This window comes from Acinonyx jubatus, chromosome B4, assembly GCF_027475565.1.
Source record: "Acinonyx jubatus isolate Ajub_Pintada_27869175 chromosome B4, VMU_Ajub_asm_v1.0, whole genome shotgun sequence".
NCBI lineage: Eukaryota > Metazoa > Chordata > Mammalia > Carnivora > Felidae > Acinonyx > Acinonyx jubatus.
The window spans coordinates 15,256,714-15,269,323 of NC_069387.1; the positions used below are offsets into that span (position 1 = coordinate 15,256,714).

At 43.4% G+C, this 12,610-nt stretch overlaps 1 protein-coding gene across 6 annotated transcripts in view; it reads right to left on the reverse strand.

Moving 5' to 3' along the window:
* The window catches only part of RSU1 (Ras suppressor protein 1), a 274,063-nt gene that overhangs the window by 197,839 nt on the left and 63,614 nt on the right, over nt 1-12,610 (reverse strand). For all 6 annotated transcript variants that reach the window (XM_053225357.1, XM_015077841.3, XM_053225356.1 and 3 more), the window contains 2 exons: nt 11,005-11,087; nt 10,619-10,733 (listed from right to left, as the gene is read on the reverse strand). In XM_053225357.1, coding sequence (XP_053081332.1) covers nt 10,619-10,733; nt 11,005-11,087 — 198 coding nt within the window. The remainder of the gene's footprint in view (nt 1-10,618; nt 10,734-11,004; nt 11,088-12,610) is intronic.

Here is a 12,610-nt window from a genome sequence, read left to right on the forward strand (position 1 = left end):
ATAATTAAAAATGAAATTTAAAAAGTTCCACTCACAATAGCATCAAAAACCGAAAATACTTAAGGATAAATTTAACAAGATATATGCAAGTAAAAACTGTAACATTGCCAAGAGAAATTTTAAAAACCTAAACAAATGGAGAAAGAGATCATGTTCACAGATTGGAAGGCTCTATATTGTTAAGATGCAAATTCTCTCCAAAATGATCTGTCAGTTCAGTCAAATTCCAATCAAAATCCCAGCAGGCTGACTCTGAAATCTATATGCATGTACAAAGGACACAGACTAGCCGAAACAATTTTGAAAAAATAATTTACACTACATGATTTTAAGACTTCTTATGAAGCTATAGTCATCAAGACAACATGGCAGTGCTATAAACGCAGAACAAGGAAACATAATATACAATCCAGAAATATACCCACATTTATATCGTAAATTGGCTTTTGACTAAGACCAAAGCAATTCTTTAAAAAGAAGAAACTCTTCTCTACTAATGGTGCCATAGCAATTACTTAAACGGGAAAAAATATACATCCCACACATTAAGTTTAATTCGAGCGGATTGGAAGAAAAAAAAAAAAACAGCACGCCATAATAAAAAAATAACAGGAAGGGGCTGGTGAGATAGTAAACGGTCAGGAGAGGGATCACTGAGGAGAAACCACATGTGAGTTGACACCTGAAGGTACCACCTATGCAACTATTCAGGAGAGGAAAATTCCAAGCAGAGTGCAAAGACCGTGAAGGACCACGAAGCAGACACGGAGGTAGCCCATGAGCAACGGAGGGGCCAGAGCAGCATAAAAAACAGGGAGGCAAGATAATCTTGGGCCTCAAGACTCAACAGGGTACCTTCAAGAATTCGAAATCACAGAGTGGTCAAAAAAGCACCTGGAGCACTGTGTGAAGAAGGGATCGGATGGAGCGAGGTAGGAAGCAGGGAAACCAGTCAGGAGGAGGCTCTTGTGGCAACCCCAGCGACAGAAGGCAGTGGCACACTCTTGTCTTCAAGGATGGATGTTCCAGTCTAACACCAGAGCTGGCATTCCAGCAGATTTGGGTATTTATTGTCATTTCTGCTGGTCATTTTCAACCGTTTGTTGTTTCCTTCAAAGGTTCCCTTTATGAGGGAAGGGATCATGTCTATTTCACTTACTGCTCTGCGTCAAACCCAAAAGGTCAGAGGAATACACCGTGTGAGGAAATGCAGGTCAGGAAGTGACATGGTAACATAGACAGGGGCTGTCCAAGGAGAAGAGCCATTCTGCTTAGAACAGCAAATATGAAAGGTAACAGAGTACTGAGGTCTATTAAAATCACTACACAAACGTTGACAATGAACATGAGCGTGTAGGTTTTGGGTCTGTCACTAAATTTCTGGTGTGGCCAGCATAAAGGTCATCATCCTCCACTTCACCCATCCCAGCCGTGACCCCCAAAAGACACTCACACAATACCATTCAGGACTAAGTTAGTATAAAATTGCTTTAAAAGAAAATACAGGAATAATGTAATATACAGGAGATGCTTTGAGGGAGATGCTACATAAATGTAAGATATTATATACGTATTCAGGTGATAGGAACTGTATTTACAGATATGCCACTGGAATAAAAAAAATTAAATCTAGAATCTCAGTACTGCCGATATTTCTCCCAGGGCAAGAATACATTTAGTGTCCTATTAAATCAAAGAATGGTCCACTGCAAAGAGTCGCATGCCTTTGCAGCTGGTGTTAACACAGAATGATGCACATGTTCAATCACAGTGAACCTGACATTGGGCTTCCTGAAATTTATAATACGGAATGGAAACGTTTTATGTCTTGCAACTTCCCACCCCCTTTAAGGCAGTAACTCACCAGGCAGAAATATAATTCACTTAGCATTTTTAAAACCCACACTTAGAGCATTTTCTGGGGTTAAAAATTCACTGAAATAGAATATCTAAAATGGAACTTGTTAAAAAATATCATGTAGGAGACGGACAGGAATCATTTTTGATTATCAAGTAAGACCATGGGAATCAAAGAATAGGAAATATTTCCTATGAAGTATGTCAAAAGAATATTAACATCGAAATAAAATGTAAGAGGATGTAATAAAATTCAAACCAAAAGTCAAAGTTTGGTGAAGATTCTCTATGCCTCACGCTTTATTTTTCAAAGAATAAAATTAAGGCCTATGTTTGGAATCATTGTTACCTGTCATCTAATGATAAATGATGTTCTTCTAATTGGTTCAATACTGATACATGTACAGATATACTATTTAGAGGAATACTTTCGTTTTTGAGGGGGAGGGTTCTTTTAGCTCCTTAAAAAAAGTTTTTTCTGAGTATAGTTGGCACACATTTCATCAAGTTTCAGGTGTACAACATAGTGATTCAACATCTCTCAATGTGAACGCTTTGTTCACCCCAAGTATAGCTACCATCTGGAACCACACAACACTATTACAATATCGTCCATCCCGTAACTGGAATCCTGTATCTCCCACCCTCCTTCACCTATTTTGCCCAGCCCTCCACTCCCCTGTGGCAACCATCAGTTTATTCTGTGTATTTATAGGTCTCATTGTCCTCCTTGTTTTGTTTTTCAGATTCCATGTAGGAGTGAAGTCATACGGTCTGTGTCTTTCTAGGACTTATTTCACTTAGCATAATACCCTCTAGGTCCATCCATGTTGTAATAGATGGCATGATTTCAGCTGTTTTTATGGCTGTATAATATCCCACTGTACACGTCTACCACATCTTCTTTTGACAAACGCTCGTTTTTGAAGTCGACAGACCTGAACTAAAAATCTGGCTCTGATGTCAGTAACAAGCTGTGTCAGTAATGGAGCTTGGGGCACGTCACAAGCTCCCTATACACTTTGGTTTGGCCACCTTCAAAAAGTGACCCAAGAACTTTCCTTGCCTACAGTACAGAACCGAGATTAAAGGCTATGGAACCGTTTTGTAAATTACGACATTTTGTGTACAAATTGGTTTTGTATGTAATTCTATCAAGCCTAAAAGTAACTTCAAAAAAGTGTTTATGATCAACTGCCAAATTCAATTTTGTATAAGCAGCACAGTTTATAATTCCATGAAGTAAGTACGTGCCACTCACTACACTACGAAGCTAACTTATCATGACATCTGGCAACCATTTCACAGACTAACAATTACCTCTTGGGAGGTGCGTGTCTGTTAGCATCCACTCCAGAGAGACCTTTCCCCTACAAAATGCTGCATTTTTACATTTTCCTGAGTCCTAGAACAGACGTAAAGCAAAAGCAGTAAATGGTCCTACCCTTTGATAACCTGGGGTAGTTACCACTGACTGGGGACAGGAGTTCCACCTTCCAGGGTAATTTGTGAAACTATAAGTTTGTTATTACAGAGGGCACCTAGGTGACTCCGTCGGTTGGGCATCCGACTCTTAATTTCGGCTCAGGTCCCGATCTCACGGTTCATGGGTTCGAGCCCCGCACTGGGCTCTGCTTGGGATTTTGTGTCTGTCTGTCTCTCTCTCTGCACCTACCCCCCTTGCTCTGTACCTCTCTCTCTCAAAAATAAATAAACTTAAAAAAAAATTTTGTTATTACAATTGTGACCATGGAATTGAAAGGACGCCAGTGCCAGGACTGGTCCCACACCAAGTGTCTGTCACGTGGAGCCACTCCACGGGACCTACACTCTCCTCTATGTGCAACGCCCCCGCATGCCTCTCCCCACACCTATTGTGCTTCTCCTCAGCTTCCATGCCAGAAGCTGATGCACAGCCATTCTTCCACCCACAGGATAAACCAGCCCATCACAGGGTGCCACGGGGAATCTGGATTTTTGACCTTCTCGGTCATTCTTCCTCTCCGGGTGCTCTGCGGCAAGTGCTTCTCCCTGTCAAAAGCGTGGGACTCGGGCAACCCCTATGGTTAGACTGCGTGAGAGGAGCCCAGCTTCAGAAAACCAGCTTATAGAGAGTGAAAACTCTACAGTATGAAATCCAGCGTCTGTACACGTACACACACACACACACACGCACACACACACGCACATCTGTGTGCCTGTATTCGTTTACCTAAGGTTTCCTGGGAAGTCATCCTTACTCCTGGCAAATGGCTAAATTTTCTGGATGGATTATTCTCTGATGCTCAGGACAGCACTATGAGGTGGGACCACTCTTACCCCCATTCTACACGAGGCGCAGAAAGTAATTTGTCCAAAGTCATAGAGCATTGAACCCAAGCCTGGTGATGAAGAGCTAAGTGTCCACATTCTACTGTACACATTAAAATATGCGTTGTTGGTTTTTTAGACTTCTGGGTTAAGATAACTGGGAAACAACTGACAGAGTGAAAATAACGCAAAAGACAATTAACAAGACACAGCCTGGGACTTGACTGACCAAAAAGAAAACTGCGTTTCCTTCTTGCCTGCCTCAGTAAAGTATTTTTCCTTAGCTTCTCAACACCATAAAGAAAAGGATTAAGAGGTGTAATACAAAAGAGTTTAGACAGGTCTATCCCCTCTTTCTTAATTCTGTTCCTTCTACAGAATTATAATTGGAGAAAAATTCCCAATTCCTGACATCACTTACTCTTTGAGTGGAATTAATATTTGTCTCTACTCTTCACAAATATGCTAGAAAGAATACATATACTTCTCCTATTTCTGTAATAAAAAATACTATTGGTTCCTGGCATACAAAGTAGGACACCAGGCCAGCCAGCCCCAGGTGTATGTGGCACTGCACACGTCCCTCCTACAGGCGGCTTAAATTGGTGTAGACAAGGTTCCAACACCTAAAACACTTTGCTCTGCTGCACACCCACTGACCAAGGCCATTTCCTTCTCTAACGGCAATTATCTGGATGACAGATATGGGAGAAGAGGTCCCAGGACTGCCTAGGGGCCAAGAAACCAGAAATGACTCCAGCAAGAGCAAGTAACTGAACCCTGGACAACTGAGCGGAAACCATGCAAAACCACGTAAGTCGCATCCTCAGTTCACAAGACAACAGCGGTCTCGGGCGAGAGAGGAAATGCCAGAGCAGAGCAGAGGACCGCCGCTCAGAGAGCACCTCCAGGAGGCTGTCCACTCTGGCGCTCTGTCTGTTCTCAGGACTGCTCGGGGCGTCCGTTTTTCCTTCCTCCCTACCGACGCAGGCCTTTCCTCCACTCCACTCATCATTCTGCCACTAATTAAAACCGGGTGAAACTTCATTCACTCACATCGCTGCTCTGCTTTGAAGAGATTGGCTAAAGGACGGGTCCTGAAGAGACATTCATTTTCAGGCAGGCTCCGGACAAGATTTCGACTGTGTCTGTTTCATGCTTTCACTGGCAGAATTAACTGCACATGTCAGGAAAAACATTTTTCCTCTGAAGCACAGCATGCCCACTGCACCAGCACGAGGGAGTCATCGTGGAGCCAATCAGGGGAAGCCACAGTCCCCAACCTGGCCAGATACCTGCCTGGGAGTGAGCCAGACACCTCCCTCTGGCTTTAGGGTCTAGGAACCACAGTGCTCCCAGGCTCTATCTTCTACAGTCATACCCGGGGGGTCTCGTCCACTCGGTGGCATTACATTTATGTTCATAACGCCCCAAATCATATATTAGCCCAGACCTCACTTCCAACTTCAGATCGCACTACCCAGCTGCCCTCTCGATTAGACATCCAAAAAAGCATCTCGATCTTAAGACACCCACACCTCAGCTAATGACCAGCTCCTCTCCTCCCCACATCTCCCCACCTACCCTTCCTGTTATCTCTCCCATCCTTTTAGCTCCCGGGGTCTGAAACCTCCACTCTCCCCCTCACCCAGGTCATCACCAGTTCCTGTTCGATCTGCCTTTGAAACAGACCAAGAATCTGACCATTATCACCATCTGGATGAACGCAGCTGCATGCCTTCTGGAGGCTTCGGAGGAAAACACACTGCCTTGCTCTCTTCAGCTTCCAGAAGCTACCCGCATTCCCTGGCTTAAGGCCCCCTCCACGACAATCCAACCTCTTGGTTCTGTCATCACACCTTCGACTACTGACTTCTGTCTCTGACCCTCCTGCCTTCGTCTTCTAAAACTCAGGTGATTATACCGGGCTCACCTTCGTAATCCAGGATAATCTCTCCATCTCAAGATTCTACATCACACTGGCAAAGTCCTTTCGCCATGTGAGGTGACAAATGCCTGGAGACGGGGGCATCTTTGGGGGCCATTATGCAGGCAGCCACGACACCTCACTCAATGCCCACAAATTCTCATGGGATCTAGTCCCCACTTCCTAACTGAGCTCCCCTCTCCCCTCTCCCCACGGGAGTGCTAGGGACTGATGTACTTGAAGTGTATTATATGCGTCCCTGCTATTCCTCAACACACAACTCATCTCAGGACGTTGGCACTTCCTGTTCCCACTGCCAGGAAAGCCCCTCCCTTGTTCAGGTCTCTGCTTAAATGACACCAACTTATAGGCAAACCTTTCCCTGTTGACTCTGGTCAACCGAGTAATATTGCCCCCACCACAATCTAGACACTCCCTTCCATGCTTATTTTTTTCACAGAGTATTTACTATCTAATATGGTATCCATCTATCCACTCATCCACCTTCCCCCATTGCAGGATCTGTCCCTTGTCCTATCTCTAAGAAACAAGCATGAAGCAGGGGCCCAATAAACAGTTGATGAGTTAGTGAATTTGACTTTATTGGAAAGTCAGTTCCTTGGAGACAAGACCTGGCCTAAAGTAGGAACTTAATAAATGTCTGAATGGGTGAATGACAGACCTGATTTGTACCTAATTTGCTATATGCATATGGACCAACATGAAATCAGGTGTACTACTTTCTAGGAATCAGACACAGCAGGTAAAGTAACTTATTCAGGGATTTCCAACAAAAGGAAAGTAATAGAAAAACACAGAAAAAACTCCAGCCAAACTCCTGACTTCATTTTGCCGTGTCCCTGAACATTCTTAGACCTGACCAGTCAGAACACATCTGGATTCCACTGCTTGGTTCAAAGACGCTTACCAATAAGGCTTCAAGTTGTTAAACTCCAAATTTATTTTTATTTTCTTTAACGTTTATTTATTTTGAGACAAACAGTGTGAGTGGGAGAGGGGTAGAGAGAAGGAGAGAGAGAAAATCCTAAGCAGGCTCCACACTGTCAGCGCAGAGCCTGACGTGGGGCCTGAACTCACAAAACCATGAGATCGTGACCTGAGCTGAAACCAAGAGTTGGACACTTAACCAGCTGAGCCGCCCAGGCGCCCCACCTCCCGATTTATTTTTAAAGGAAATTTCACAGAGATCTCAAAGGCATTCGCCTTGCTTATGCCGATATGTATAATACGAACATACAGGGGAGAGAGCATCATCCACACTTGAGGGTGCACCCAGAAGTAAGCCTGTAGCCAGTGGGTGCTGTCGGGACAGATATAATGCACTTCAAGCACACCAGTCCCTAGTGCTTCTCATTAGCTAGGCCAAGGTGACTCCAGACGATCATCTTAGCTACTGTGGACAAGCCAAACCAAAGACATTTCTGCTGTGGCTGTATGTCTATGGGGACAGGGTCAGGTGGACCCAGGGACCATGCAACTTTGGAGGGTCTAGCAGAAGGGCACTGTTTTACAGAGGCCGTCTCATCTGCACTCTGCAGGGTATTACAACCTGCTGCTTACACCCCCACCCCCCTCCCCATGCTGGCCATCCAACCGCCACAGGAGAGCAGCTTTTCTCCTGCCACTAGGGGGAGTGAGCGGGTGCTGCACTTTCTGGGAATCCTTTTGCCTGCTGGAATGGAAACCAGAACGCCACAGTGGGGAGGAATACTGGCCTGGAGGACAGCCTGACACGATGCCAATCAAGCCTCTGTGACTCGTTAGCTGTGCCCCTACAGACAGTGCTAAGCTTCAATGTTCTTACTTCTCCAAAGTCCGCTGACAAGTCTTATGACAATTACGGGAGCTAGGGCAGGAAAAGCATTCGTCACAGCACCCTAATACATAATATTATAATAATTATTATTACATTACTATGTATTCGATTATTCTTGACTCAAAAAAAAAAACCCCCACCATTTAAAAATAAAGAATACATCTGTCTTCATCTCTAGTTTCGACCTCTAACAGAAACTCCCAGGGGGTCATGATTTATGATTTATTTCCAGCTAAGTACTTGCCTGTCATTAGGGAAATCTGCCATGAGGCAGATGTTGGGATTAAGCTTTCCTAGGTATGGCTTGAAAAACAGTCATTTAGTGACTTTCTTCTCAACTGTACTCTTGAGTAAAATGTGTATATATATATATATATACACACACACACACACATATATATTAATAATAAATTATATATAATAACAAAAATTTATATATATATATATATATATATAATTTGTTACTAGAGGGCTTAACAGAAATGTTAGATAAGTAGGACTAGATTTTAAGCAAGATATTTAAATGGATAAGCAATATGACTTAAGATTTCAAAATATGTAAGGACATAGGTGTTCACTTGGGTTTATCTTCCTAACAAAGTATTACCTGATAGAAATCACTGATCAACGCCCTCGCTTCTCTGCTTGAAAAATGAAATAAAATAACAAAACACACTTCAAAAAGAAAGAAAGAAAGAAAGAAAGAAAGAAAGAAAGAAAGAAAGAAAGAAAGAAGGAAGGAAGGAGAAAGAAAGAAAAGAAAGAAAGAAACAAAGAAAGAAACAAAGAAAGAAAGAAAACGAACGAACAGTTTCTCCTAATCACACTACCCAAGAACGCACGCCAGAAGCATGGAGGGAGCTTTTCCAAATGGCACGAGAATTCGTCTCCTGCAGGGGGATTTTGATTCACCAGGTCGGGGAAGAAGCAGGTATGTGTATTCTGCCAAAGCCCCCCAGGTATCACTAATGCTACCACCCCTGGTCAACAGTCACAGTACAAACCCTTTCTTCTGACAAGGAGTTTTTCGCCTTAAAAACGTTCGCAACGATCCTTCCTTGGTCCCGCAGCCTGCTCCTAAGTGACGCATGACAACTTGTAACTGTGAGGAGAACGTGCTGAGCTACTTCTCAGCCCTTCAAATTGGCACAAGTTCCTCCAGACCTTTTACAACGACAAAGTTGACCAAGGAGATGGGGCAAGTGGTGCTGAAACTTTCTATCGTTCATGAAACCACGGGAATGCTTTTCCTTCACACCAGAAGCCCCTGTGATGAAAACGTTCTGTACCTGGGTTTTCCCCGGGGGTAGCCACAAGCCGTACATGGATACTGAGCACTGGAAATGTGGCTTGTGGCTTCCACAAGGGGAGCATGGCTCTGGGCAGACGTCAAACTCTGCCTCCGCATGGCCTTCCCAGCACCTTGCCAGGTGAGTCCTCATTTCATTAACTCATTCAGTACCCATTCCTCAAGCACCAACCTGAAGCCTAGAGCATGGCAGGCACGGGGCATCCAGCAGGGAGGGAATATAAAACCCCACCCCGCTCTCATGGAGCTTTTTCATTCCAAGTGGCAACCCCTGGCCTCTTTCAAACGGCCAGGTTCACTTGAGGTACTTGCTCAAAGAACTCTGGGTTAAACGTGGGGTTTTTTTGTTCGTTTTTTTTTTTTTTTTTTTTCAAATTATGGGATTCTGGAGCAGAAAAGCAAATATTCACAGTTTGAGGAACAATGCAGTTCAATGGGTTGAAGGAGTGAGAGAACACGGAGGGTCTGCACGAGAGAAGTAAACTCATGAAACCTTTCCAGAAGAGCAGAATACGTCGGCAACAGAGTAACAGGTTTGAACGTGATTTCCCAGGGACGTCATAAGCCCACCCTGGGCCATGTGAATGAGCAGGCAGAGGACTGAGATTCATCTGCCACAGAAGCAGGACGAGGGAATTCTCAGCTGGAACATATTTAGCAATTCCCATGGAAGTGGAGTCAGGCTAGAACCAAATGCACGATGACAAAAGGTATCTTCACACAGCCGTAACAAATACTTTATGTGGCAAAAGTTTTCAAGGGATTAAAACTACAAACTAAGAGATAAAAAAAAAAAAAAACACAAGAGTGGTGGGTTGACTAAAAAGTTGTTGGGGTGCCCAGGAGGTTCAGTGGATTAAGCACCGACTTTGGCTCAGGTCATGATCTCATAGCTCGTGGGTTCGAGCCGCGCATCGGGCTCTGGGCTGACAGCTCGGAGCCTGGAGCCTGCTTCCGATTCTGTGTCTCCCTCTCTCTCTGCCCCACCCATTTGCGTGCCCTCTCTCAAAAACTGAATAAATGTAAATAAATAAATAAATAATTAATTGTTAAAGAAATCATCAGCCAGCAAAGGAGGAGACACAGACAAGACCGCTACGACTACTCTAGGGCTGTTTCCCCCGACCCCGTGCCCGGGCCGAGCTGGGTTATTCTTCATCAGCAGTTTCTCTGGGTGCTCGGGCTGCTGAACACAGCAGCATGCCAGGTCAAACCCTTAACAGCTGAACCCTGGTCAAGGACAAATGCTTCTAGAAATGATCAGAAGGAGCACCTCGGAGGAGGGTGCTTGCCAAGAGGAGAGAGCGTTGCTCAGAACTGCCGCACTGGGATCACTGATATTAATGAAACCCCGAGTTGACATCATCAGCAACCTTACCTAGTTCTGGGGGCAGAACGGTCAGGCGGTTCCCCTGAATGTGGAGTTCCTTAAGCTGAGTAAGCTCTCCGATTTCTTTAGGCAGCGAGATCAGGTCGTTATCCCTAAGGCTGAGCTAAATATAAGAAAACAAGGGGTTGTCAAAACAGTTTTCACGTAAAGAGGCGCTCAACAGAAACTCTCGTCCTTTCCATGCCCTCTCTTCTTTGAAGGCTCAATGCTTTCAATTTATTTACAAGTGCCTACAGATGAACAACAAACAGTATCGCGAGTGGTGGCTGATTCCTACACAACAAACCTCACCCCTGCTCAAATTGACTTGATTCTACTCCTACAAGGGCTGCAGAAGTGAATTGATTTTCCAAGAATTTAGATAAATTACTTACTATCTGCAACTTTGTGAGCTTCCCGATATCTGGCGGCAGGATTTCAAAATCGTTGTCACTTAGATAGAGTGCACGCAGGGTGGCTGCGAATTAAACAGCGATATATAAACAGGGTGGCATGAAATCCAACCATTTGAGGTCTGATCAATACAAGGGAGTCAGCTTTGATTAATAACCCCGGCTCGGTGAAAAGCCTGTGACACACCTAGGGCTCCCAATAATAAGAAGCAGGTCAAACTTAGATTTACTGGCTTATTGTGGGGCTGGTGTGGTCAGGAAAACATCTATATCCAAGAGGACTGACACAATTAGCAACCGTGGGCATCGGCAGTTTTGGGCACAGGGTTTCAAGACGCTTTCAGGAAAGAGAGCGACTTTTCTATCATTTCCGATTCACATTTATGCTTTGCGTCCGTGTGTATAACAAAGAAAACCACTGTGACATTGGTGTCAACGCTTCAGGCAAAAAGGTTCTGTCGTGTAAATGCAACTATGTTAAAAGTAAATAACTAAAAGGCTTTCCGGTGATGAAGGCCATAATCACAGTTCATTGTTTAATAATCGGGCTAATTATTATTAATTGTTTCTCTAGCCTTAACCACAAAAATAAATGAGGACAAAGGAGCTAACAGGACGACATGGGAATTCACAAATAGAGAAACCCTAACCCAGGCAGAATATCAGCGGTCAGAAATTTGTTCACAATATTACACAGCCCCGAACTACGGAAGGAAAAAATCCTAAGGCATCTTTTTTATCGCTGACCAAAAAGGAGAAGTATAATCAGAGGTCTGTTTTGTTTGCTTACAGGTATTCAATTACACTCAAATGTTTTAAAATTCGACAGAACTCTGTGTTAATATACACAACAAAATCTCCTTCATGGCCCATGAAAATATTTTAGAATTGGCTTCATCATGTCCTTGGGAAAATCTGGGGGAGAGAATATGCATAAGGTTATAAATGAAGTTTTGGAGACCAGCTCAGAAAATTCAGAATCTCTGGATGCCATACGTGTCACTATTTGGAGAAGCAGAACACTCATTTAAGGAAAGCAAATCTTTCCTAAATATTTTGTGAGTTCTCAGAAAAATCAGTTTTCCCTCATTTTTACGGGTATCTGCAGCAAGAAATCTGCTTGCAAAGAATACAGTCGAAAAGATAAAGTGTGTTTATCTATGACAATTTCTTGACGTTTGATTGTATTCTATAGATGAAACAGACCACATCACTGACAGTATTTTTTAGGAGGCTTAAAAAGTTCTGTCAGTAGCTTACTAATGCATATTTTTATATATAATTGGTTGAAATATCTTTGGGGAAATAGCTTACAAAGAGTTAATTGCAACATGGGAGAACACATACATTATTATTATTTTTTTGCATGCTCTTTAAGAAGGAAGTCAAGTTCTTTAGCTAAATGTGAGACTCGATCTCATTTAGGTACATAATCTCTATCCGGAAGTTAATATGACATTACTAAGTCCACTTGAGCTCAATGGTGTCAGCTAACTATATATCAAACATACATACTGCTGAGCTATGAAGGAATATTCAAAAGAAATGTGCGAAGAAAAAAATATATACGTCCAATAATTTCTCTTGG